This window comes from Zonotrichia leucophrys, chromosome 6, assembly GCF_028769735.1.
Source record: "Zonotrichia leucophrys gambelii isolate GWCS_2022_RI chromosome 6, RI_Zleu_2.0, whole genome shotgun sequence".
Classification (NCBI taxonomy): Eukaryota; Metazoa; Chordata; class Aves; order Passeriformes; family Passerellidae; genus Zonotrichia; species Zonotrichia leucophrys.
The window spans coordinates 32,206,029-32,229,766 of record NC_088176.1 but is presented as its reverse complement, the minus strand read 5'-3'; the positions used below and the strand labels follow the sequence as shown (position 1 = coordinate 32,229,766).

The 23,738-nt window shown below is 44.4% G+C and overlaps 2 protein-coding genes across 5 annotated transcripts; one reads left to right on the top strand and one right to left on the bottom strand.

Annotated features, from left to right (window-relative positions):
• The first annotated feature begins 4 nt into the window (after positions 1-4).
• On the top strand, positions 5-12,649 carry FAM149B1 (family with sequence similarity 149 member B1). Of its 4 annotated transcripts, none has more exons than XM_064717074.1 (15): positions 5-94; positions 731-835; positions 976-1,087; positions 2,003-2,145; positions 2,511-2,630; positions 3,192-3,362; positions 4,288-4,475; positions 4,721-4,851; positions 5,396-5,449; positions 5,885-5,997; positions 7,073-7,252; positions 8,803-8,923; positions 9,254-9,379; positions 9,862-9,943; positions 10,652-12,649. In XM_064717074.1, the coding sequence occupies exons 1-15, from the start codon at positions 60-62 to the stop codon at positions 10,723-10,725; spliced, it is 1,755 nt and encodes a 584-aa protein (XP_064573144.1). In that variant the 5' UTR covers positions 5-59; the 3' UTR covers positions 10,726-12,649. The 4 variants fall into 4 exon arrangements, with proteins under 4 accessions (XP_064573144.1, XP_064573145.1, XP_064573146.1 ...); XM_064717076.1 differs by lacking the exon at positions 5-94 and adding an exon at positions 108-374; XM_064717075.1 differs by lacking the exon at positions 5,396-5,449.
• Positions 12,650-12,731: 82 nt separating this feature from the next.
• Positions 12,732-15,546, bottom strand: DNAJC9 (DnaJ heat shock protein family (Hsp40) member C9). The gene is made up of 5 exons (XM_064717081.1): positions 15,254-15,546; positions 14,728-14,865; positions 14,358-14,612; positions 13,633-13,716; positions 12,732-13,225 (listed from the first exon to the last, which is right to left on the bottom strand). Exons 1-5 carry the CDS (start codon positions 15,431-15,433, stop codon positions 13,094-13,096), a joined length of 789 nt encoding a protein of 262 aa, XP_064573151.1. The 5' UTR covers positions 15,434-15,546; the 3' UTR covers positions 12,732-13,093.
• Positions 15,547-23,738: the final 8,192 nt, after the last annotated feature.

Here is a 23,738-nt window from a genome sequence, read left to right as displayed (position 1 = left end):
AGCGCTCCGCCCCCGGGGAGGAGCGGCGCGATGGCGGCGGCGGGGCGGCGGCGCTGAGGATGATATCGCGATACGCGCGGAAACCGGTGCAGCCGTGAGTGGCCGCCGCTCCCCCGGTGCCCGGCGCGGCCCCGAGCCCCAGCGCGGTCCCGGGCGCGATCTCCCTACCCCGCTCCCGGGCCTGCCGCCCGCGCTGCCCCAGCACCGAGCAGGGCCCCGTGACGGCCCGGTCACCCCCTGTCCCCGACGGGAGATGGTTCCCGGCATTCCCGGGATATCCCGGATTCCTGAGCACGGGTCCCGGCCGGACACCGGTGGGACAGAACGCGATTAAATCCCTGTAACCGGCTCTTATTCCCTTACCCATGAGTTAGGTCAGTTCTGACTTACTCGGCTCGTTTACTCTTGTTCTATTTAATTTCATTCAATGTAATTAATCTACAGGGATAATGGCGTCATCTCTGCTTTTAGGGAGCTGTACCTCAATTCACAGCGTTTTAAGGTTAAGTTTAGCTGATTTTGAAGCCAAGACCTTAAAGTCGGTATTTATCCTAGAGTTAATTTTGGCACCTGAAACCCAGAGTTTTGGCGACAAGAATTAGCTTTGTAATAGTAATAAATATCTACACAGTCCTTGAGGAGCTGGAAAGAGAAGCCTATAAAACTCATCGGGAACGCCGAAAATGTTTATTCTTGTAAGGTTTGCCAAGTTCCACTTCTGTTTTTACAGACGAGGACTCCCCAAACATGCCCTGAGGCATCACCCACCGCCAGAGCCGCGGGCTCAGGTGTGCTCAGCCACACCCACGGCTGAAAACCGAGCCCAGACCTCCAGGTACTTGTGGTGTCACATCTGATCCAGCTCTTCTGGCACAGCCAGGCTTCGTTTACTGACACACTCGCTCTGTCATTGTTTATTGTGCGCTGATTTGTTTTCTCTTTGTTTTTGTTTTTGGCTCGATGTGTGCGTTTCAGGGAGTCGGGAATCCCTAAGGGATCGGATGATCATGGGGATGCACGGACTGCGAGTCAGGGTTGTGCTGACACCTCCACAGAAGACAGCTCAGTCTTCTCCTGGGGCTATGACGTGAGTAGAACATAATCATCCAAACCAAATGGAGCACAGAAAGACACTTCAAATACCACTGCAAAGACATCTCAGAACAAGAATTATTGGATCTGTCAAAAAATCATGGTGCTGATTAAAGAAAGAACATCTTTTTTACTGCTTTCCATCTTTCTATTCAAAACACATTAGGCTCATACTTTTCTGTTAATATTCTTCATTTCCACTAAAAATTTTGGAAATGCAAGTCATTTAGTGCCTGAGTGTATCTATAAATGCTGTTATTGTGGAACCCCAGGCATGGCTGGGTGACTTTCAGATACTTGGTGTGAGTTTATCCAACTTCTGCATCCTTGCATGTTTCTCAAAATACGGGAAGCTCCCAAAACATATTTTCATTTTGAAACGTTTGATTTATACTCCTTCCACCAAAGTGTGCTGCTGCCTTCTGGGAGGTGAGATGGAGCTGTTTAGATTTAAATGACTCCAGAACTGACCCCATTTTCTATCACATGTAACAAAGGGCCTGACCACCCCTCAGGTTCAGTGCTTCCCACCAGCCTGCATTGCTTTTTGTGTTGCTGCTGTTTGTGGACACTGGAAGCAACAAATCCTCCATTGCATTAAAATATCACTGAATTTTATCCTTCTTGTTTTCTATTCCTTTAAGTCATGTAGCTTAATATAATAATATGGATATTTCAAAATGTTTTAATTTTTTTTTCTGCTTTGTCAATGTAAGCTTTTTATGTGGCTGCCATCCATCTTTAGAGCAAGCTGCATCATCTCTGGGAGAAAATAATTTAAAGTTAAAATCTTTTTCTGCATTCCTGCTAAGCTCTAAACAAATAGGTGTGTGTTCCAATTATATTTTAAAAGATCAATTAAAGAAACCCGTGCAAATGCTATTCATGAGGTATTTTCTTTCCTCTCCAGGAATTTGACAAAGCTGCCACACAACAGGTTCAGCAGATGTTCAGACAAATTGATGAGCTTCTGTATGAGCAGAAAGAGACAGTTCATGTTGAGGGGCTGCGGGAAGAATGCCACCAGTGGTCCTCCAGCTTTCCTCACCTCAGGTATTTTATTCAAGGCCTGGTGCTGCTGCCTTCCCTACAAGGCACACAGTTGCTTTTGAAAGAGGGGGCAGGGTGGGTTTGTGCAGCTATGCAGTAGCTAGAGATAAAAAGATCACTCTGGTGACGTGCCTGCCTGTCATTAATTAACATCCTCTCACCTCACACGTGGTTCCTTGTCAGAGATTTGTTGCCATCTGTGGCTGACTTGGCCTTAACAGAGCAGAATTCTCTTAGAAAACTGGAAGTGTCACCAGGAAAACTGCACAGCTTCCCAGGAGAACTTTTAGGGCTTGCTGCTGTTCTTACACCCTTCGATAACTGCACTGCCAAGGTTTTTTGCTGTGTTTCTCCTTTTGCCGTGGCAGGGTGGTGGGGAAGCAGGTGGTGCCCCCCACGGATGAAGGGTATGGATGGTACTCGAGCTCCCCCTCGGGCACTTCGGCTCCCTCGGATGTAAGTTCACCACAGGAAAAGGATTCTGATGAGTAAGTACCAGCAGGGAGCCTGGCTCATGCAGGGTGGGAAGGAAGGTTTGTTCTCTGCTTCCTAGAGTGTGCAGCCTTCCTGTTAGGCTGAGTTTTGAACACAGCACACTCTCTTTTTCCCCTTTTTAACTCAATTTAGTACACTTAGAATAGCAAGAACACATAGTTGTGCTTTTGCTGACTACAGTGAAATGGCGAGTTAATAGAAATATCTTTGCTGCTGCTGAGTTCTTAAGAATATGTATGTACTGTAGCTGATTTTGTTATTAATCATCTGTTGAATTTGCCTAGACTTTAAAAAATACAAAGCACTGTTAGTGCTGCTTTTATTATTTAATGTTTCAAAATGCTTTCTAATCAGCTTTGGATATTTTGTCCCTGAAGTTTCAGGTTCCTTAGCAAGAATTAAAAGGTATCCAAACCAAACGTTGTTGCTTTTATGAATGGTTTTTTTGGCCTCACTACTGCTTGCCCTTAACAACCATGCTTGTCTCTCAGGTATTTGAGGTGGAATAAAAACTCATTTTTATTTCTGCTTTCTGAAAACTGTCACCTGTCCAGATTGAGTGTTGTGGGCAAGAAGATGCCTCTTTTTGTTGCTCCTGCTCACAAAAAGGCCAACCCTTCCAAGCCTCCCACCTTGTGCTCCTCAGAGAGGGCTGAAGGGGAAGAGGAGGTCATTCTCTCCGAAGGCATAGTGGAGGAATACTTGGCATTTGACCACAGAGATGTGTAGGTATTGAAGATTAAAATACTCTCCTGGGGTTCCTGCAGTTAAGATACACATACTTGATGAATTTATTTCTCTTTTCTCTACAGAGCTCTCAAAGGCCTGAGGTTGCCTGGGCACTGGGAATTTTCCCAACCTATTTCCTAGGGCAATTTCTTTCACTAAATTATGTTTAGGAATTTTTTTGATAGCTTATCACACTGTCCATTTTTGTGCTTGGTTTGAATAATTCATTCCATCCTAAGAGCCTGAGTATTTAGTAATATGTGTTTAAACACCATTTATTTTTTGTACTGTGTCAAATTCACTGTTGTTAGTTATGCAACAGCAGTGTGCTGCTTCTGTTTTGTACTGACATGTTGGGTGGAGTTGGACCTTTCTGGATTTTTTTTTTTCAGTGGTATTTTTAAGAACTAGAGTGGATTTTATGCTTGTCAAGAAACAATTACAACTATATTTATCTTTTTACCCCTTTACATTATTCAGCCCTACAGTATGAACATATGACCTGGGTAAGGACTCTAGAGGGTGCTGCCAGTTCCTGAGTATTTAATTTGTTTTAATTATTAAAGGCACTTATCTGCATGGACCATTAAATGAAAATTGTTATGTTTCTTGCTTTTACCAGACCAGAGGGACATTGCTGCAGCAAAAAATATCACTCTCTTATCTTCAGGATTCTGTCCTGTCATTAGATATGGAGCCTAACAAAGTGATGAAGAAATACCACTGTAACAAATAATTCCGATTTTTTAATGTGAATTTGATCTTATGGGTTAATTATTGTTCATGGAGTATGATTTATAATCATTCTGTATAGGGAGACCAGGGTGGGTCAGTCATTTCTCACTGAGGTTAGTGGGAAAATTGAAAATAAATGTAGGGCACAATGTATTTCTGGTGCAGGTAATGCTTACATTTTTACAGGGAGGAGGATTTGCACGAGAGGAAAATGGGGCTGTCCTCTGGCAGACGGAAATTGGGGTTTCCTCCTGTCTCTCCCTATTCCTGCATGAAGGATTCCGTGCTCACCTTTGTGTTTGATGATGTGTGGAGTGAAGTGCTGGTCTGCATGGAAGAATTGATCTGCAGGCACTGGGAAGGGTCAGCCTCTGGTAAGGATTCACAGTTAAGGTGAGGGGCTCAAAAGGGGATTTCAGCTGATTTTGCAAAGGGATATATTTGGGAATGATCTCTTCAGTGGGAATAAAATGGTTATTCTGCTAACAGTGTGAAACACATCTTCAAAAAACTTAGCAGAGCTTATCATCCAAGGGGACTCTCTCTAAAATAAAAAATTGATTCATAGCACTGGCTATGCATATGCTAATATTGACAGGAATTCTGTTGCTTTGCACAGATGATGAGAAGAATATCATAGCAGTGGAAACGCTCCGAGCAGATGCCAGAAGCCCTTTGCAGCTGGATCCTCTGCCAGCACTGTTACCTCGGGTGCCACACACCAAGATGCCCTCAGTGGCCTCAAATCTGGTAAGGATTTTTACCCAGCTCTTGTTTTGTGTGGGGATGAATCACAGTGTTACCTCAGCAGACAGAGTGGTTCTGTTTAGCTAAATAGCTGGTTTGTAGTTTGTGTGAGTGCTGGCTGTCCTTTCTGACACTTTAGTCCTGTTGTTAGTCAGTTGGAAGTTTTAATTCCTACTTTCCTCCTTGAAACAGTATTTTATGTCTGTGTATGACAACTGTGTGGTGGCTGTTGATTCAGGATGTAGTTCTTTCCACAGTTTAATGGTGATTGAGGAGTGTGTGTGTGGGATCCCATTCTCACATTAATAGTTAATTCATCCAGGAAGAAGGGAGAAATTTCTGCAGTTCTAAACCAGTTTTTTTCCCTCAGACACTGAATTTAACTGTACAATCTACTTTAGATGATTTGCATCTAGAGTGGTGAGCACCAAAGTGTTACCTGTTTATTCCATTTTAATTCAGCTATTTCCTTCTTATTTCTTTTTATTTCTTTATCCTTTATTTCTTCCCCCTGCCTATCCCTTGTGTCCCCTTGTTGTGTGTGTAGTGCCCAAAACCCAGAGGTGGCCGCAAAAGCAAAAAGAGGAGAAAAGCACCTCAAGTATGTATGGGATTCAAGCTCTGCTATTTTCTACTTGCTCTTCTTATGGTGGGTGGAATATGATGGCTTTTTTCACATCAGTCTGTATCTCAGAAAAGGACTTTGCAGATCTGTTCTTGACATAAAATGTCAATATACACTGAAAATTATTTTTGTATTTTCATAAAGCTTCTGATTATAGTCATTGTTGGAAGATCAGTAAATGAGCTGCTCAGTTGGAAAATATTATTAGAACATTTTCTAAGCACTATCATTCCAAAAAAATTAAATGCTAAGATCCCCTAGCTGGGGAAATAATATAACTGAGTATATATCTGGATGTCATGGAAGAAATTAATGACTTTTCTCCAAAGTGATATACAAAGTCTGTAAATATTTGTGTGTGTGTGTCTCTGCCAAACAGTAATTTACTTACTTATTTTGTTTTAATTTCAGGTAAGTCTCTCTCAAGGGTCAAGTAGTAGTTCTCAGCGGAACCTGAATGGCTTGATGGTGATCCATGGGATCCAGTTACACCAAAGGAACCTGCCTGTAGTGGAGAAAACACTGTAAGAGCTACAGATCACCTGTAGTAAATAAAGTAGAGCACTCTCACAGTGAGAGGGATTTGACCCAAAACCTTGTAAGATAAATTCCTCTGTCAGAATTACTTATTAGTTATTTTCCTGCTTGGTTATTTGTTTATTTGTCCTCTGTGAAAATTGATGTAGTTACTGTCATATTCCCTGATTGGGGAATAATGAGTATTGACTCCATGATTGTAGAGGCTGATTAATTGCTTTATTATGCTATATTATACCATATTATACTATATTACTAAGAAACTGATCATCCTTTTGAGACAGTCCAATACAGATCTAATTGGTCAGTGAATCCAAACACCATCACTAGTGTTCAGTTAAGAAACCACCCTTTGGTAAACAAACTCCATAACACATTCCACATCTGCACAACAACAGGTGCAGCAAGTGAAGATAAGAATTGTTTCTCATTCTTTCCTCTGAGCTTTCTCACAGCTTCTCAGGAAAATCCTGGGAGAGCTGTGTCTCTCTCTGTTCAGAGGATATGTGATTACCACAAGTTACATTAAAAATCAACACACATAATTTCTGCCCTCATATCTTATGATTAAAGTCACCTGTAGGTGAGCACTTTGCTAACAGCTGTTGTCATGCTGATTGTGGAAGTTTGCAGGCAGTCCTGACATGGGAAGAGATGAGAATCTTGACTCCATGTTTCAGAAGGCTGATTTATTATTTTATTATATATATTATATTAAAAGTAAAAGATATATTAAAACTATACTAAAAGAATAGAAGAAAGGATTTCATCAGAAGGTTTGAAAGGAAAGAAGTGGAATGATCACAAAATCTTGTGACTGACCAGCGAGTCTGAGACAGCTGGGCTGTGATTGGCCATTAATTAAAAACAACCACATGAGACCAATCACAGATGCACCTGTTGCATTCCACAGCAGCAGATAACCATTGTTTGCATTTTGTTTCTGAGGCCTCTCAGCTTCTCAGGAGAAAAAATCCTGGCAAAGGGATTTTTCAGAAAATATCATGGCTACAGCTGACCCTGTGTCTTTTGGTCTTGTAATTTTGTTGCTGTTGTTGTTAGGGACGTGGATGACAAGCGGCCAGGTTCCAGCTCCCTCCTCTCCACCCGGGCGTGGCCAAACCGTCCCCTGGAGCTCAGCACCTCGTCCCTGTCCCGCTGCACCAGGAGGAGGAACGCTCCCCCACGGACCCTGCATCCCATCGGGACCCCGCGCTCCGGGGACGACGTCTGCAGGCGCCTGTAGGTCCCCAAAACAGCACCAGGGTCAGAGAGCAGCCCTGGGCAGGGAGAGGAGCTGCCCCTAAAGCACAGCTCCCCTGAGAGGGCTGAGTTCTTAAAGCTGATGTTCAGTGTGCTGCCAGCTGTGATTCAGTGAATCAAACACATTGCCATGTTCAGGTAGTTTTGCAGGTGAGCAATAGAGCTCAGTCTGTCCTCTGCAAGCAAAGTGAATGCCACCATCTCCTCCTTGGCATGGCTGTCTCTTTCTGCAGCCTGTTTTCTATATAAATTTAAAATTCTGCATATTTTGGAGGTCATACTGCATGTTGTTATCCTAACCTAGACTGGACTATAAAGATGTTTAAATAGGTTGTCTGACTGACCAAAGGGCTCCTAGTGAGCCCTCAACCACATCTAGAATAACTTTCTTTTATTTTGCACAATGGCCTGACTGAATGGAGTCATTTACAGGGACCACAGGGTATCAGGAAACAATGCAGGATTTGATAGACCTGTCTATTTCACATGTTCTAAATTGATGTAGTTTAGTTCTAGTTTTGTTGTTTATCTATAAATTCATCCAGTCTGTTGCCTTCTTGTCACATATTGAGACTTATTCCTTGTCCCTTCATGACTGGTGTTTTTCCTTCCAGTAGTTTTTGTTTCTGTTCCCTTTCCTCAGGCTTCAGTCAATGCAAGAAATTCTGACATCTCTGCTTTATTAAAATGTGTCTAGGTTTGAAAAGACAGGTGTCTAAATGAGGCAGGAGCCTCCCCTGGAATGGAAAATGTAAATCCCCCTTCTCTGAATTGCTATAAATTTTAAATTAAGGGGCTCTCAGATAAAAAAATATGGGAGCAGGAAATAACAGTTCTTTAAAGGGGAAGAAAATAAAAGGATAAAATAAACAATGCAGTAAACCAAAACAACACTGACAGAGTCAGAACCCAACCTGACACCCTGTGGGTCAGGCTGTTGGTGGCAGTCCCATTGGAAATGTGGCTGCAGCCCTCCTGCAGTGTCAGATGTAGTTCTGCTGGAGCAGTGATCCTGTAGAAGGATGTGTTCTTCCTCTGAAGATCCAGTGGAAGAGGCAGCTGCTGTTCCTCTGGGGAATCCCATGGAGAAAGCCATGCTGGTGTCTCAAAACCTCTGGATTATATCTGGGTAGCAATGCTTGGCTCCTCCCTCTGGGCGGAGCATCTCCCAATGGGATGTTATAGTTCTTATCAGCCATGCAGTGACATTCAATAGCTGTTATCAGCAGATGTCTCTCTGGAAGGAGGAGTGATTGTGAAAGAGATAAGGAAAACTGCCCACTGAACAGAAGACAAGTGCCACACAGATGGCAAATAGAATACAATTTGCTTGACAATCCAGGACAAAATGTATTGTAAAATGTAAGTAGAGAGCATTAGGAAAGTTCTTTTTAGATGGTTTGAAGCTTTTTCAAGGTATTCTTACAGAACAGTCAACTCCAGAAGGCCAAAGAAAAGGACAACATCACACCTTTCCACCTGCCAAACATATTAACTGTGTGTTTTTCTGTTCTTACTGTGCATTCCAGCCTGACTGCACAGGAGCAGCTGACCTCACCCTCCCCACTGCTGCTGAACAGAAATCACCCCCTGCCACCCATTGCCACCACCACAGAGCATGGGAGCACCACAGGATCTCACAGGCAAACGGTAACAGGCACAAGAATCTCATTTTACTGCTGGGTAATCTGAAGTTGTTATCACTGCTGGTCAAATTACCCAGCCCAGGAGTTCCAATTTATTTCTTGTTTTGTGACAGATGGTCAAATAGATGATCAAATAGAAAAATGTTGTATTGGTTTTGGGTAACAGCATCACCCACACTTACCTGCTTAGTTTTAATGCAAATTCAATGTGTGCCTCCTCATAACTAGGTATAAAGTAATTCAATTTGAAAATTAGCTTTAATTCCTGGGTTAATTATTTTCAATGAACTGTTGCATTAAGAAAAAGCCATAACTCTGTTATTTCTCCTTGCAGAAACCTCGAGGGAACTCGAGCCGTGCTCAGAGTGTCACGGCACAAGAGGACACTCACCAGCAGCTCCAGGAGCAGCTCTTCTTACCTGATCCCTTCTCCAGGCCTAGCACAACCAGCACATCCTCGGTAAAGCATGGCTAATTACACATCATCCTTAATTACTGAAAAGGGTGCTTTGAGAATTAACATCAATCCACGTCCAGTCTGTTTCAGTATCCAATACTCTCAGTTTAATGACTCCTACTCTACTGGTACCTTCTTGTATCTTAACAAAGTGTTTTTATCTAAGCTTTGGCAGCTGTAATTTCAGCACAGCTTTTAAATAGCTGCTTGATTGGTTTGTGTGTGTAATTTCAACATCCTGGACTCAGCAGTTATAAAATCTGCTTTGGAACAGTGCAATATCCTGAAATGGAAAGACTGCCTCTAACTGGCCCAGTGATCATTCTAAATAAGTGTTAGAATTTGACCTTTCTTTAAAACTTTTCTTAGACCTTCACAACATCTAACTCATTACCAAATACACGTGTTTAAGTAGTTTTTAGTTGTATTATAATCTTGCTGATTTTTTTTCATGCAAACAGAACTAACCTGAGCTGTTTTTCCAGCCCCATTCCCAGCGCCGCCGTTCTTGCACTGTTATTGATTACACTAATCAATCCTGGACAAGGAGAGCATCCACGAGTTCAGGTATGCCCAGCAGTCACAGGGTTTAGTAAAATCAAAGGAGGCTTTTGGGACAGGTATGCATTTCCTACAGGGGTACATTCCTACAGGTAATTTACACTTTTTCAGAGTTCCATCCATGTCTTTAATTTGCCATTATACAGATGTTATACTTGCTATGTCCTGCTGTACTCCAGAGTATAGTTGAGTGCATTTTGTTGGGTTTTGTTTTTATTACCACCAAATACTTAAGTAAGAAAGCTTAATGTCATCAGCCCCAGTGCCTCTCATTGTCCAAGTTTTCAAAGCAGTTGTCAGCTTAAACAGAAATAGTACCGTGAGGTTAACAAAGGCACTAAAACTGAAGTACTTTGTTTGTAAACAAGCAAGGAGTGGTTCCTACTGAAATTAAATATCTGCCCTCCCTGCTCTCCCCCAAAAAAGATGCAAGATGAGTTTTATGACTGCTGTATTGACAAAACCAAATTAAATTAGCAAAGCTTTGTAGACACAAATACTCAGTGAAAAATCAAGGAATGCAGTTGCTCCCTGCAATGCAGCAACTCTGCAAGCACAAGCTTTGCCCTTTTTGGAAGTTATAAATAATGTAGTTGCTAGCCATGTGTTAGACTAAAAAGAAATTTTAGTTTTAGGCTAGTGTAGATGCATTTGATACTTAGCTGTAATTCCTTCCCAAAGTCTTGAGGCTGTGCATGATCTCCTGTTTGCCAGGTCTTCCATCCCGTGGCTCTGTGAAAGCCCACGGCCGAAGTGGATCAGGCACAAAGAGCAAACAGAGGCACTGATGTTGGCCATGGAGGAGCATCCACCCATCCATCCCTCTCCAGAGTCATGAACCATCTCTCTTTCCCAGCAAGGTCAACGTTGTTTACACAGAGTTTTCAAACACCCTTCCTTCCAGATAGTTATTTTTATATAAATCTAAGCAGCGGCTGCCAAAGATTAGAAGGGGTGCACTCAAACATTCCATTTCCTACCAGTAGAGAAAGTGATGCTCCTGTGGAAGGGTGAATACATTCCAGTGAAGCCCAACTCCTGGGAAACCCAGCAAACACTCTCAGGCTGTGCTTGTGCTGTTTTCCACGAGGCTGGTGACAGGTTCATGTCCTTACAGGCACTGCAGGACCTGCTCATTTTTCCCTTAGGAAGGTTAATCCTTCTACAAACATAGTGATTTACATATTTTTTAAAAATGTATTTATATGATTCAATATGTTTAAAGCAATATTGTACTAGCAAAAGCAAGCACTCAGCTTTGGCAGGTGATGAATGCTGTGGCAGCTGCAGCAGGTATGAACACAGGTGTGCAGAACCAAGGCAGCAGAGCAGGTGACCTGGCAGCTCCAAGGGCAGCACACCACTGCCTCTTCCTGAGTTACAAAAATACCTTTTACCTGTTCCTCAGTCAACAGGCAAAAAGAAACTTCCTACTACAAGTAGTTTCAGACAGTACTCAAAATAAAATCTTCCTGCTGAGACATTTTATGGTAATTTCACAGAATAGCTCAGTGTCCCTTTGTAAAAATACCTATAATTACACAAGATTTCTTCACTCCAAGGTAGAGCTCCAGAAGCCACTGATGCAATGGAGCTTTTAGGAGCTGTGTCTGCCCTGTGTGACAGAGGCATTTGCTGGAGTTGGCCTTGTGGCTCCAGATAAGACAAATGAAACCATGAAGTACAGGCTTCTCAAAATAAGTGATTAGTTGAAGGTCTTACTCCCAAGCAGTAAGTGCCAGATGAAATGTAAAAACAAGCTGAGGTAACCACTGGCTGTATTTAAACAAAGTTAGGACTCTCCACAAAAAGTCGTTCCTTTCTAGTCCAATTAAAGAGCACTGTTTTCCTGTATTTTCTTATTATTCTTCAAATTACAGTTCAAAATAGAAAAAACCCCTTGTTATTCTTTATGACGTGGCTCCCCTATTTCCTCACTCCAGACCAGCTAATAATTTTTCATCCATACTGAAGCTCTCAAGTGCAGTTGATCCAAACATGCTTTAATCAAAAACGGAAAACTGTGCAAATATAACTGGGTTAACCTGCCTTTGCATTTCCAGAAGTTAAAAAAAAAAAAGGAAAAAAAAAAGCAGCTCTGAGCTCTATCTTAGGTTTTCAGAGAGAGAAGCTGATGCTCACCAGAGACCTCTACTCACTAAAGCACTTCAAAATATTCAAAATCCAATTTCTCTTCTGGAACGCTGTGCAGTGTGTCAGTTATGTCAGGCAAAGTGCAGATAACATCCCATTTGTATCTGTGCCATTCCTCAGGGACTGAGGGAGTTTTCTGTAGCACAAGAGTTACAAAAGCAGACAAATAAACTTGAATAGACTTCTGTAAACATGATGTAGTGTTTTACAGCCTAGAGGAGTCAGTGGGTTTAAAAAATGCAGTCACCTCCTAAGGCCATTTTTGCTTTTTGTACAGATGGCTGACACTAGTGACTGCTCCTGGACTGTTATTTATTTATTTTATGTAATAAAAGTAACCTTCAAGCCCTGTGTTATAAACCACAATGATATGCTCTACTTTCTCAGAATCAGGGTTATTTTTCAGAGCAGAAAAGTAAAAGGGAACAGAGAGACCATCTTCTGGCTTCCCCCCAGGAGGTGCTGTTGAAGCTGTGAGAGCCTTCAACTCTCAAAATGTTCACCTTGAGACTCCTACACCTTTGAAAAATGATCCTCCCTGGAAGCGTGCAGGATTTGACTGAAATCAGAAGAATCAACACAATTGGCTTGTTTTAAATAACTTATTTAGAAAACATACAGAGAACTGAGAAAGCAAAACTCTGAAAAAAACCCCCACCTTCTAGTTTATTAAATCAGCAATTTTCCAAACTATCTTTATAAAAACTACTGGAATATCTGAAAAAGACCTGTTGAGCTGATGTGCAAAGACCTTTAGAAATAGCAGGAGGTTTGTTAGAGAAGAAATGTGTGAACAGCACACATGGATCTCAACTGTAGAGCACCCAAAGGGTTGGGGACAGTAGCACAGGAATGCCTTGTCTTCCTTCTTCAGCATGGATTCCATGTCATGCCTCCCACTTAGAGCCAGTCAATGCACTCAGGCTGAAACAGGGGCCTGGAAAACACCCAAAATTCTCCCAAATCCACGTTTCCACACAAAGGGAAACCTGGTATTTCAGTCTATGCTGTTCCTTCTGCCTTTCTTTTCTTGCCTGAGGTCTTCTTTTCTCCTTTCTTAGCAGTGTTGCCATACTTTGCTTCCAGATGGGAGAAGAAGTTATCCATTTCCTTTTCTCGTTCTTTGTTCCGGCGCTGGGGAGGGGGAAAAGAAAACCAACCAAACTCAAAACCTTTTGGAACTTCCCAAACTGCTTATCCCATTGAAATTTGATAGCTACACAAAATCTTGGACTACATCTAACACATTTAAGACAAGCTACAGGAAGTTTAGTATCATCATTACAACTCCCTGTGAAACAACCTAAAACTGGAAGTTACTCCATAAGTACTCCAAATATTTAACTCTTGGAAATTTTAGGTAAAAAAATGCATACTGTACTCTGATTCTAATTAAATTAAAGCACATAGTTAACATTAAGGCCAGGTTTTAACCTCAGGAATTCAGAAGATATGCAAGGATCCAAAATCAAAGACGCTCAGGGAAAACACAATTATAAGCCAGTTACAAAATTATGTGCAAGAAACAGAAGAAGCCTTACTTTAATCAGTGCTTGCAAGTCATTTTCTCCACCAAGGCCCAGCTCATCTATAGTCTTTTTTGCCTCTTTAGCTTCTTTTTCTGCCTAAAAGAGCAAATAAGGTTTTTTAAAGAAGTATTTTGCATGTTATCTGACCATGTCTTACAGGACTTACTGAATGCTTTTTGGGCATCTGTGTACAAATAGCTGCAGGGAGGTGCAAAGGGTTTCCCAGTTTGGGAAGGAAAGCCCATTCTGGTTCCACCATTTAGCAGAGCAGGAAGTTTTTCTGCTCTTTCACAGTGTTGCATGTGATGTTTGTCCCCACCACTGTTCCCACACCCTTTTTTAATTTTATTTTGGTAGATACTACAATAACTTAAAGGTTGCTGTGATTTGCAAATAACATTCTGCAAAGTGTCCAAAAGCATACAGGAGTCCATTTAGGCCAGAGCCAACCAAAATGTGTTTTTGTCACTTGCTTGTTTTTGTTAACTCCAGCAACTCCCAGCTTTGTAGATAAATGCAGGGACATGCTAAACTGTAACAAGCCGTTGTGTATAATAAGGAAATAAAGAAGTAGAAAAGCCTTTCACAATGATTTGGGTTGGGGGGTGATGACCATGGGTGACCAGAAGTTAACACTAAGGTGTGTAACCCAGCAATCCTGTGACAAACATCTTGGGAACAGAGTTACTTATTTCAGCCAAGGGAAAAAGTTCTGCTAAGTAATTGCTGCAACCTACCCGCTTTCTTCTGGACATCATCTTCTGCTTTGACTCCTTTACAAAAGCCTTGTAGGATGGCACCTCCCCAGAGTCGATGGCTCGCTCGATCATCTCCCGTATCCTGGGCTCATCCGTGTAGTCCACGCACAGCACAGACTCCATGATCCGATCCATGTCGCCCTTGAAGTTCATGTACGCTGCCTTCACATCAGCCAGCTCCTCCTCCGAGTTTTTGTAGGTACTCTTGAACTCTTCGATGTCTTTCACGGTGACCTGGAGCAAAGAGGTGACTATTTGTGACTTACAGGACTTACTCACCAGGAGGATTTAAGAGAAAACACATAAAAACAAAAAGGGGAGGTGTCTCCCAGCCCCGTCCCGCTCTCACCTTGAACAGCAGCTGCCAGTACTCCAGCCAGTCCCGCCCGTCCTGCAGCGCCTCGGCGTCCTCATCCACCATGCCCGTCTCATCGTACACTGCGCGCTGCTTCTCATCGCTCAGCACGGCGTACACCTTGCCCAGGATCTGCGGGACACGGCAGCGGCCGGGAGGTCACTCGGGGAGCGGTCACTCGGGGGTCAGGCACCCAGGGAGCACTGGGGTGGGCACTCGGGGTCGGGGTTGGTCAGCGGGGTGGGCACTCGGAGTCGGGGCTGGTCAGTGGAGTTGACACTCAGGGTCGGAGTTGGTCACTCAGGGCCGGGGCTGGGCAGTGGGGTGAACACTCAGGGTCAGGGCTGGTCAGCAGGTGGGCACTCAGGGTCGCTTGCCCGGGGTTCAGTCACTTGGGGGACAGCGGATCACGGAACGGGTCCCTTCTGGACTGGAGGGTCGGTCTCACCCGTGGCCGCCACCGCTCCTCTCCCTCCCTCCCTCTGTCTCTCCTTCCCTTTCTCGCTCCGTCTCTCCTCACCTGGAAGCGGCGTGTGGCCTCCTCCTTCTGCTCGGCCGGGACGCGGTCGGGGTGCAGGCGCAGCGAGGCTCGGTGGTAGCCGCGGCGGATGTCCTTCTCGGACGCGCCGCGCCGCACGCCCAACACACCGTACAGGTCCGCCGTACCGAACGCGGCCTCGCACTGCTGCGACAGCGCCATCCCGCCCCGCCGGCACCGCGACCAACGCCCCACCGTCCTTCCCGCCCGCTCCGCGCCCGGGCTGCTGCTCCGCGGCTGCGCCGGGCGGGAAGAGCCCGCGGGCGACGCTGAGGGGCGGTGCCGGTGCTGAGGGAAGGCGGGGGGGCGGCCATGATGAGGGCAGGCTGAGGGGAGGCACCGCTGAGCGAAGGCGGGGAGCTGGCCATGTTCGGGGCAGGTTGAGGGGAGGCGCTGCTGAGGGGGAGCGGTGACGATGCGGCGGCGCCGTTGAGGGGAAGCGGCGGCAATACGGCGGCGGCGCCGCTGAGGGGACGCGGGAGGCCGGCCATGTTGAGGGGAGGCTGAGGGGTGGCACCGCTGAGGGGAGGCGGGGAGCCGGCCATGTTGAGGGCGGACTGAGGCGACGCATCACTCAGGGGAGGCAGGGGGCTGGCCATATTGAGGGCAGGCTGAGGGGAGGCACAGCTGAGGGGCGGTGGTGGCTGAGCGGCGGCCCCGCCGAGCCGGGCGGCCGCGGCCTCTGCGCCCCTTAGAGAGCTTGGGATAGCGGAGGGCTCTTTGTTGTGTAGCCTCCATGGCCTGCTGGGGTCGGTGGGATCGGGCCGGCAGCGGGGCAGGAGCGGGGCGCACCCCGGCCCCTCAGGGCGCCTTGCGGGGACCTCGCTGCCTCCGTGACGCGCTGGAGCCGCCGCCGAGCGCGGCCTCCTGCCTGCGAGCGCTTTGGCCCAGTTAGCGTCGGTAAAATCAATTTTATGATTTTATCTTCCTCGGCTTCCTACATCCTGCCGGTAAACAATCGGCTCTGCTGGCTTTTGGGAGTGGGCAGGCCCTGGCACGGGGTGCCCAGAGAAGCTGTGGCTGCTCCTGGTTCCCTGAAGTGTCCGAGGCCAGGCTGGATTTGGGGCTTGGAGCGGCCTGGGACGGTGGAAGGGGGTGGAACTGGGTGGGCTTTAAGGTCCCTTCCCACCCAAACCATTCCATGAATCTTTTGTGGTTCTTTCAGGCCAGGTGAGATGCAGAAAATAAAAAGTTATTACTTTACATTTCTCGTGCTTGTTGTTGAAATGTGGAACGGTTCAGTCCCAATACCACAGAAGGAACAAACCCCAACAGCAGCAACTTAGATTTACAGAATTCAGATGGTAACATTGTAAAACCTTAATAAAAGTATATAAACATTTAATTTACAAATCTCCTATAAAAGCTATTAATAAGGTGTTGTTTATTTATAAAGCATTATTATAATAAAGAATTATAAAAGGTGTCAAAACCAGGAGGGTTTGGCTGGTGTTTACAGCTTGATGAAGTGCTTGTTTTGGTACAGTGCAGCGTAACAATTACAAATACATATTGAAATATAGTATTTTATGGAAATATATTTATTATAAATACATGTCGAAATATAGTATTATCACATATAATAAACAGTATAATAACTTATCAGTGTAAATAATCACCTGCAGTGATTATTTCAGTCACTTCTGAGACAACACCCGTCTCTTACCCGATCACCTCTTCTACTTCTTCGCGGGTTTTCCACGTTTAGTGCCAGCACTGACTGGAGCAGAAAGACACCACACATTGGGAATATCCGCGATTCCCTGCGGACACCGGGTTTTAAACTTCCCGGCGATTCCAGCTCGGTGTGTCAGGCTTCGGGCGCCGCCCACCCGGCAACCGGGGGAGCGCTTTGGGCGGCGCACCCGGAAGTGGGGGAGCGCTTTGAGCGGCGCACCCGGAAGTGGCGGGAGGTTCGGCTCGAGCATCTTCGTGATGGCGGCGGCGCCGCTGCGCGTGTGAGTGGGACCGGACGGGATGGGAGCGGGGCGGGACACGGGATGAGGTGGCGGTAGGGCCGCGGCTGGACCGGACCGTGCCATGTCGGCCGCTCTTACCACGCGGTGTCCCGCAGGCTGGCGTGTGGCGACGTGGAGGGGCGGCTGGAGGCGATCTTCGGGCGAGTCCGCGCCATCCAGGCCAAGAGCGGCCGCTTCGATGTAAGGCTCGTGGGGCTTGTGGGGGGGAGGTGGACGTGGTGCCGTTCCCGCGGGGGTCCCGTTCCCGTCCCGGCACGGCCGAGGCCGGAGCCTGCCCGGGGTGGGGTTTCCATACCCGCGGTGCTCGGGTGGCTGTTGCTGTCCCGTCCCTCCGTGACAGCCATGCTTCTCTTTCTGCTCGGTGTGAGAAAGGGTTTGCAGCCCCCCAGCCCTCCCTGTCCAGCACCAAACGATTGTGTGGAGCCGTGATCTGTGCACAGAAGGCGGGAGAGCAGCTGCCTGCCCTTTTAAACCCCTTGATGTTGCGTTTAACGCAGATAAACACAGAGGGATCACTTCAGCAAACCAAATGCTGCTGAAGCGGTGCAAGCAAAGCCTTTGTGTGTGTGTTCTGTGTGTGGTGAAATAAACTCCTGCTTTATCTGCTGGTTTTAGATGCTTTTGTGTGTCGGGAATTTCTTTGGCTCGACTTCCGAGGCAGAATGGGCCGAGTACCGCACGGGGGCCAAGAAAGGTAAGGGAGGAGGGAGGAGGGCGGTGTCACTGTGCGTGTGTCACTGCTGGGGGCTGGCACTGTGCTGTTATAGCAGTTATACTACAGGAGGGAAAGATGGCTCTGGCTGGAACACCCCTGCCTGTAGGGCTGTGCACCCCTGCCTGAAGGGCTGTGAACTTTGGGGTTCATTTTACACGAGATGTGGGTGGAGCAGGGGTTGTTCCCCTCCTGCAGCTGTGGGAGCTCCAGCTTCACTCTGCAGGAAGGTTTCTTGTGCTGCTGCTGCCAGAGGGTGCTGGGTGGGGTTCCTGGGAGCTGCAGTTAAAGCTCACTGAGTGCGCGGGGTTCTCTCCCTCAGCTCCAATCCCAACCTACGTGCTCGGTGCCAACAGCCCGGACACCCTGAGCTACTTCCCAGACGTCAGTGGCTGTGAGTTGGCTGAGAACATCACCTACCTGGGTAAGGCTGCAGGGGCTCTCAGGAACCTTCTCTCATCCTCCCACTGTAACACCTTCCTTTTGCTGGGAGTTTTCAGTGATATTTTTTATCCTGTGGTTCAGACTGGTACAATCTCTCTAAAAAGAAAACTCTTCTTCCTTGATTTGTGATTTTTTTTTCATTTCTCTCATACTGCTCATTCTTCTGCTGAGCAGAAGGAGTAGAGGTTGCAACAGCCTGTTCTCTGAAGTAATTTGTAACAGAGCAGGATGTTACAACAGTCATTTAAATTATTAGAAAGCACTTCTTTTGAATAATTTTCAGTTATTCTTTTGAAATAGACATGTGTTCAATTTCATGAAAAAGTGCACAGTTATTACGGTTTGTCCCTTGCTTTATCTTCCTGCATGTCAGTATTTAGAAATAAGGTTGTACAACTAAAAGACACTTCTGTTTGTTGGTCAAATAAAAAAAAAATGAAAGAGAGTGTTCTGAAATTTTTTACTTTTTTATTCTTCTGTTAAAACTACTTCAACTATTTTTGCTTTATCTAAATTGATAGATTTCTAAATGTAATGCTGCTTTTAAATAAGGATATATTTTTCTTTAGAATTGTTAATTTTCTAAATTAACAGCTCAGCAAATCAGCAGTAACTCCAAACCATTTCTGTAATAATAAATTTGTATTTATTACCTTTGGTTTAGGAGAAGTTATTCTTAGCTTCTTGCATTTACCTATGTGTAAGATAATATTGTCCTTCCACTCCTGCTTTTCCCTCAACTAAGCCATCTTCTCTTTGACTCAAATATTCATTCACTTTTATTCCAGGCTCTTCTACTCCAAAACTCTTTACCTTTATATTTTTTCCCAATTTTCTTTATTTCAGAAATTATTTGATCAGTCAGTTCCTTTATTTATTCTTCTTATAGCATGCCTGTCTTATTCCCAGAGTGTACCTGTCTAAATTCACAGCTCAGCAAATCAGCAGTAACTCCAAACCATTTCTGTAATAATGAATTTGTATTTATTACCTTTGCTTAGGAGAAGTTATTCTAAAATTCTTGCATTTACCTATGTGTGAGAAATCATGTGGTACAATATTGTCCTTCCACTCCTGCTTTTCCTTTAGTTGATCCTTCTTCTCTTTTACTCAGATATTCATTCAATTTTATTCCAGGCTCTTCTACTCCAAAACTTTTTACCTTTATATTTTTTCCTAATTTTCTTTATTTCAGAAATTATTTGTTCAGTCAATTCCCTTATTTATTCTTCTTATAGCGTGCCTGTCTTATTCCCAGAGTGTGCCTGTCTAAATTCACAGCTCAGCAAATCAGCAGTAACTCCAAACCATTTCTGTAATAATGAATTTATTTATTTATTACCTTTGGTTTAGGAGAAGTTATTCTAAAATTCTTGCATTTACCTATGTGTGAGAAATCATGTGGTACAATATTGTTCTTCCACTCCTGCTTTTCCTTCAACTGAGCCATCTTCTCTTTGACTCCGATATTCATTCAACTTTATTCCAGGATCTTCTACTCCAAAACGCTTTACTTTTCTATTTTTTCTCAATTTTCTTTATTTCAGAAATTATTTGTTCAGTCAGTTCCCTTATTTATTCTTCTTATAGCGTGCCTGTCTTATTCCCAGAGTGTGCCTGTCTAAATTCACAGCTCAGCCAATCAGCAGTAACTCCAAAGAATTTCTGTAATAATGATTTTGTATTTATTACCTTTGGTTTAGGAGAAGTTTTCTAAACTTCTTGCATTTACCTATGTGTAAGATAATATTGTCCTTCCACTCCTGCTTTTCCTTTAGTTGAGCCTTCTTTTTGACTCAAATATTCATTCAATTTTATTCCAGGCTCTTCTACTCCAAAACTCTTTACCTTTCTATTTTTTCTCAATTTTCTTTATTTCAGAAATTATTTGTTCAGTCAATTCCTTTATTTATTCTTCTTATAGCATGCCTGTCTTATTCCCAGAGTGTACCTGTCTAAATTCACAGCTCAGCAAATCAGCAGTAACTCCAAACCATTTCTGTAATAATGAATTTGTATTTATTACCTTTGCTTAGGAGAAGTTATTCTAAAATTCTTGCATTTACCTATGTGTAAGAAATCATGTGGTGTAATAGTGTCCTTCCACTACTGATTTTCCTTCAACTGAGCCATCTTCTCTTTTACTCAGATATTCATTCACTTTTATTCCAGGCTCTTCTACTCCAAAACTCTTTACCTTTATATTTTTTCTTAATTTTCTTTATTTCAGAAATTATTTGTTCAGTCAGTTCCCCTATTTATTCTTCTTATAGCGTGCCTGTCTTATTCCCAGAGTGTGCCTGTCTAAATTCACAGCTCAGCCAATCAGCAGTAACTCCAAATCAATTCTGTAATAATAAATTTGTATTTATTGTCTTTGGTTTAGGAGAAGTTATTCTAAACTTCTTGCAGTTTCCTATGTATAAGATAATATTGTCCTTTCACTCCTGCTTTTTTTTTTAGTTGAGTCTTCTTCTTTTTGACTCAAATATTCATTCAATTTTATTCCAGGCTCTTCTACTCCAAAACTTTTTATATTTTTTCTTAATTTTCTTTATTTCAGAAATTATTTGTTCAGTCAATTCCCTTATTTATTCTTCTTATAGCATGCCTGTCTTATTCCTAGAGCATCTGTCATATTCCCAGAGCATGCCTGTCTCTGTAGGGAAGGTTTCAATGTGATTTTGCTGTGTGCCTGTACCGCAGTAGCAGAGGTGACAAGCAAAGTGCAGCAAAGCTAAAAGAAAAAACTAATTTCTTTCCAGAATTGCCACCAGGCCAAAACTATAACAAAGTAGAGGCACTTGGGTGTGTGATTGCTGTGGATGAGTTTTTGGGAAGCAGGGTGGCAGGGAGGAGGGGGAGCACCGGGGTTTGTCTGTGGGCAGGCTCGGGTTTGCGCTGTGGCACCGATCGATGCCATCGCTCTGGGCACAGCACGAGCTGCCTGTGGGGGTGACAGCAGTGACAGCCAGTCAGCACTGCTGCTGCTGCCCTGCCCAGGGGACTGTGGCGTGCTCAGGGCTGTGTGTGTGTCCCTGCAGGCCGCAGGGGTGTGTACAGTGGCTGCTCAGGGCTGCAGATCGCCTACCTGAGCGGCACCGAGGCGCAGCAGCAGCCGGAGCCCGCGCACTGCTTCAGCGCCAAGGACGTGGCCGAGCTGAAAACCTCTCTGCTGGCAACCCCAAACTTCAGGGGTGTGGATATACTGCTGACCTCCCCCTGGCCCAGAGATGTGGGCACTTTTGCCAACAGTGCGGTGAGTGGTCTGTTCCTGGGGTTTCACTGAGTGTTGCCTCTCTGCTTCCTCTCCAAGTTCTGGTCACCCTCTCCAAGGGCTTGAGAAAGCTAGGAGTAAAAACAGGTAGAGCAGGTGTTCTGTTTCTTCAGAGAAAACTGAAAGGAGGGGGATTTGTGAGACTTCAGGGTATTTTAGCTGTCCCTGCCACTTTTTAAGTGTTTTGGTGTGCTTGAGAAAGCTAGGAGTAAAAACAAGGGAGAGCAGGTGTTCTGGTTCTTTAGAGAAAACTGAAAGGAGAGGGATTTGTGAGACTTCAGGGCATTTTAGCTGTCCCTGCCACTTTTTAAGTGTTTTGGTGTTTATTTCCTTAAGTGTCAGTCAGACCCTCTCCAAGTGCTTCAGAAAGGTGGGAGTAAAAACAGGGAGAGCAGATGTTGTGGTTCTTCAGAGAAAACAGAAAGGAGAGGGATTTGTGAGACTTCAGGGTATTTGATCTGTCCCTGCCACTTTTTGAGTGTTTTTGTGTGCTTGAGAAAGCTGGATGTAAAAACAGAGAGAGCAGATATTCTGGTTCTTCAGAGAAAACTGAAAGGAAGGGGGTTTGTGAGACTTTATGGCATTTTATCTGCCACTTTTTGTTTTGGTTTTGATTTCCTTAAATATCAGTTAGACCCTCTCCAAGTGCTTGAGAAATCTGAGAGTAAAAACAGGGAGAGCAGATGATCTGCTTCTTCAGAGAGAGCTGAAAGGAGAGGGATTTGTGAGACTTCAGGGTATTTTAGCTGTCCCTGCCACTTTTTAAGTGTTTTGGTGTGCTTGAGAAAGCTAGGAGTAAAAACAAGGGAGAGCAGGTGTTCTGGTTCTTCAGAGAAGAAAGACTGAAAGGAGAGGGATTTGTGAGACTTCAGGGCATTTTAGCTGTCCCTGCCACTTTTTAAGTGTTTTGGTGTTTATTTCCGTAAGTGTCAGTCAGACCCTCTCCAAGTGCTTGAGAAAGGTGGGAGTAAAAACAGGGAGAGCAGATGTTGTGGTTCTTCAGAGAAAACTGAAAGGAAAGGATTTGTGAGACTTCAAGGTATTTTAGCTGTCCCTGCCACTTTTTAACTGTTTCTGGTGTGCTTGAGAAATCTGAGAGTAAAAACAGGGAGAGCAGGTGTTCTGGTTCTTCAGAGAAGAAAGACTGAAAGGAGAGGGATTTGTGAGACTTCAGGGCATTTTAGCTGTCCCTGTCCTTTTTTAAGTGTTTTGGTGTTTATTTCCTTAAGTATCAGTCAGACCCTCTCCAAGTGCTTCAGAAAGGTGGGAGTAAAAACAGGGAGAGCAGATGTTGTGGTTCTTCAGAGAAAACAGAAAGGAGGGGCTTTGTGAGACTTCAGAGGATTTTATCTGTTCCTGCCACTTTTTAAGTGTTTTGGTGTGCTTGAGAAATCTGAGAGTAAAAACAGGGAGAGCAGATGATCTGCTTCTTCAGAGAGAGCTGAAAGGAGAGGGATTTGTGAGACTTAAGGGTATTTTAGCTGTCCCTGCCACTTTTTAAGTATTTTGGTGTTGATTTCCTTAAGTATCAGTCAAGTGGTCTGATTCTTCCTCAGTCTGGATTTTGAGGGTGTTGTTTCATTTGTGTCCAATTTTGTTGTGTTAGTGTTCCTCAGCAGAAGTGATTTTCAGATGATTTGAGACCTGTCTGCACAGCAAGGCCACACATGTGGCAAAAGAACATTTTTTTACTTTCTCAGATTTTTTCAGCATCCAAAAATGGTTACAATCCTCAGTTTAAATGCATGAGGAACCTTCCCTCACAGCATGATAACCAACCCTGCTGCCCTTGGGGGTTGTAGAGAAAGATTTGTTGGGATGTTCTGGCTTAGAGAGAAAACTCAGATCTCAGAAGTTCCCATGTAGCTGTTCTATGTCATTCTATGTTTGACTTCCCTTGGCATGAATTTTCTGGGAATGTACTCACTGGAGTGTACAGAGAAGTATATTAAACTTTTCTTTTCCCTGCTCTTGGAGAGGTTTAAATAAAGCTTGGTTTGTGTTTTCTAGGGAGAAATAGATACCAAGAAGTGTGGCTCCAGGCTGGTAGCAGAT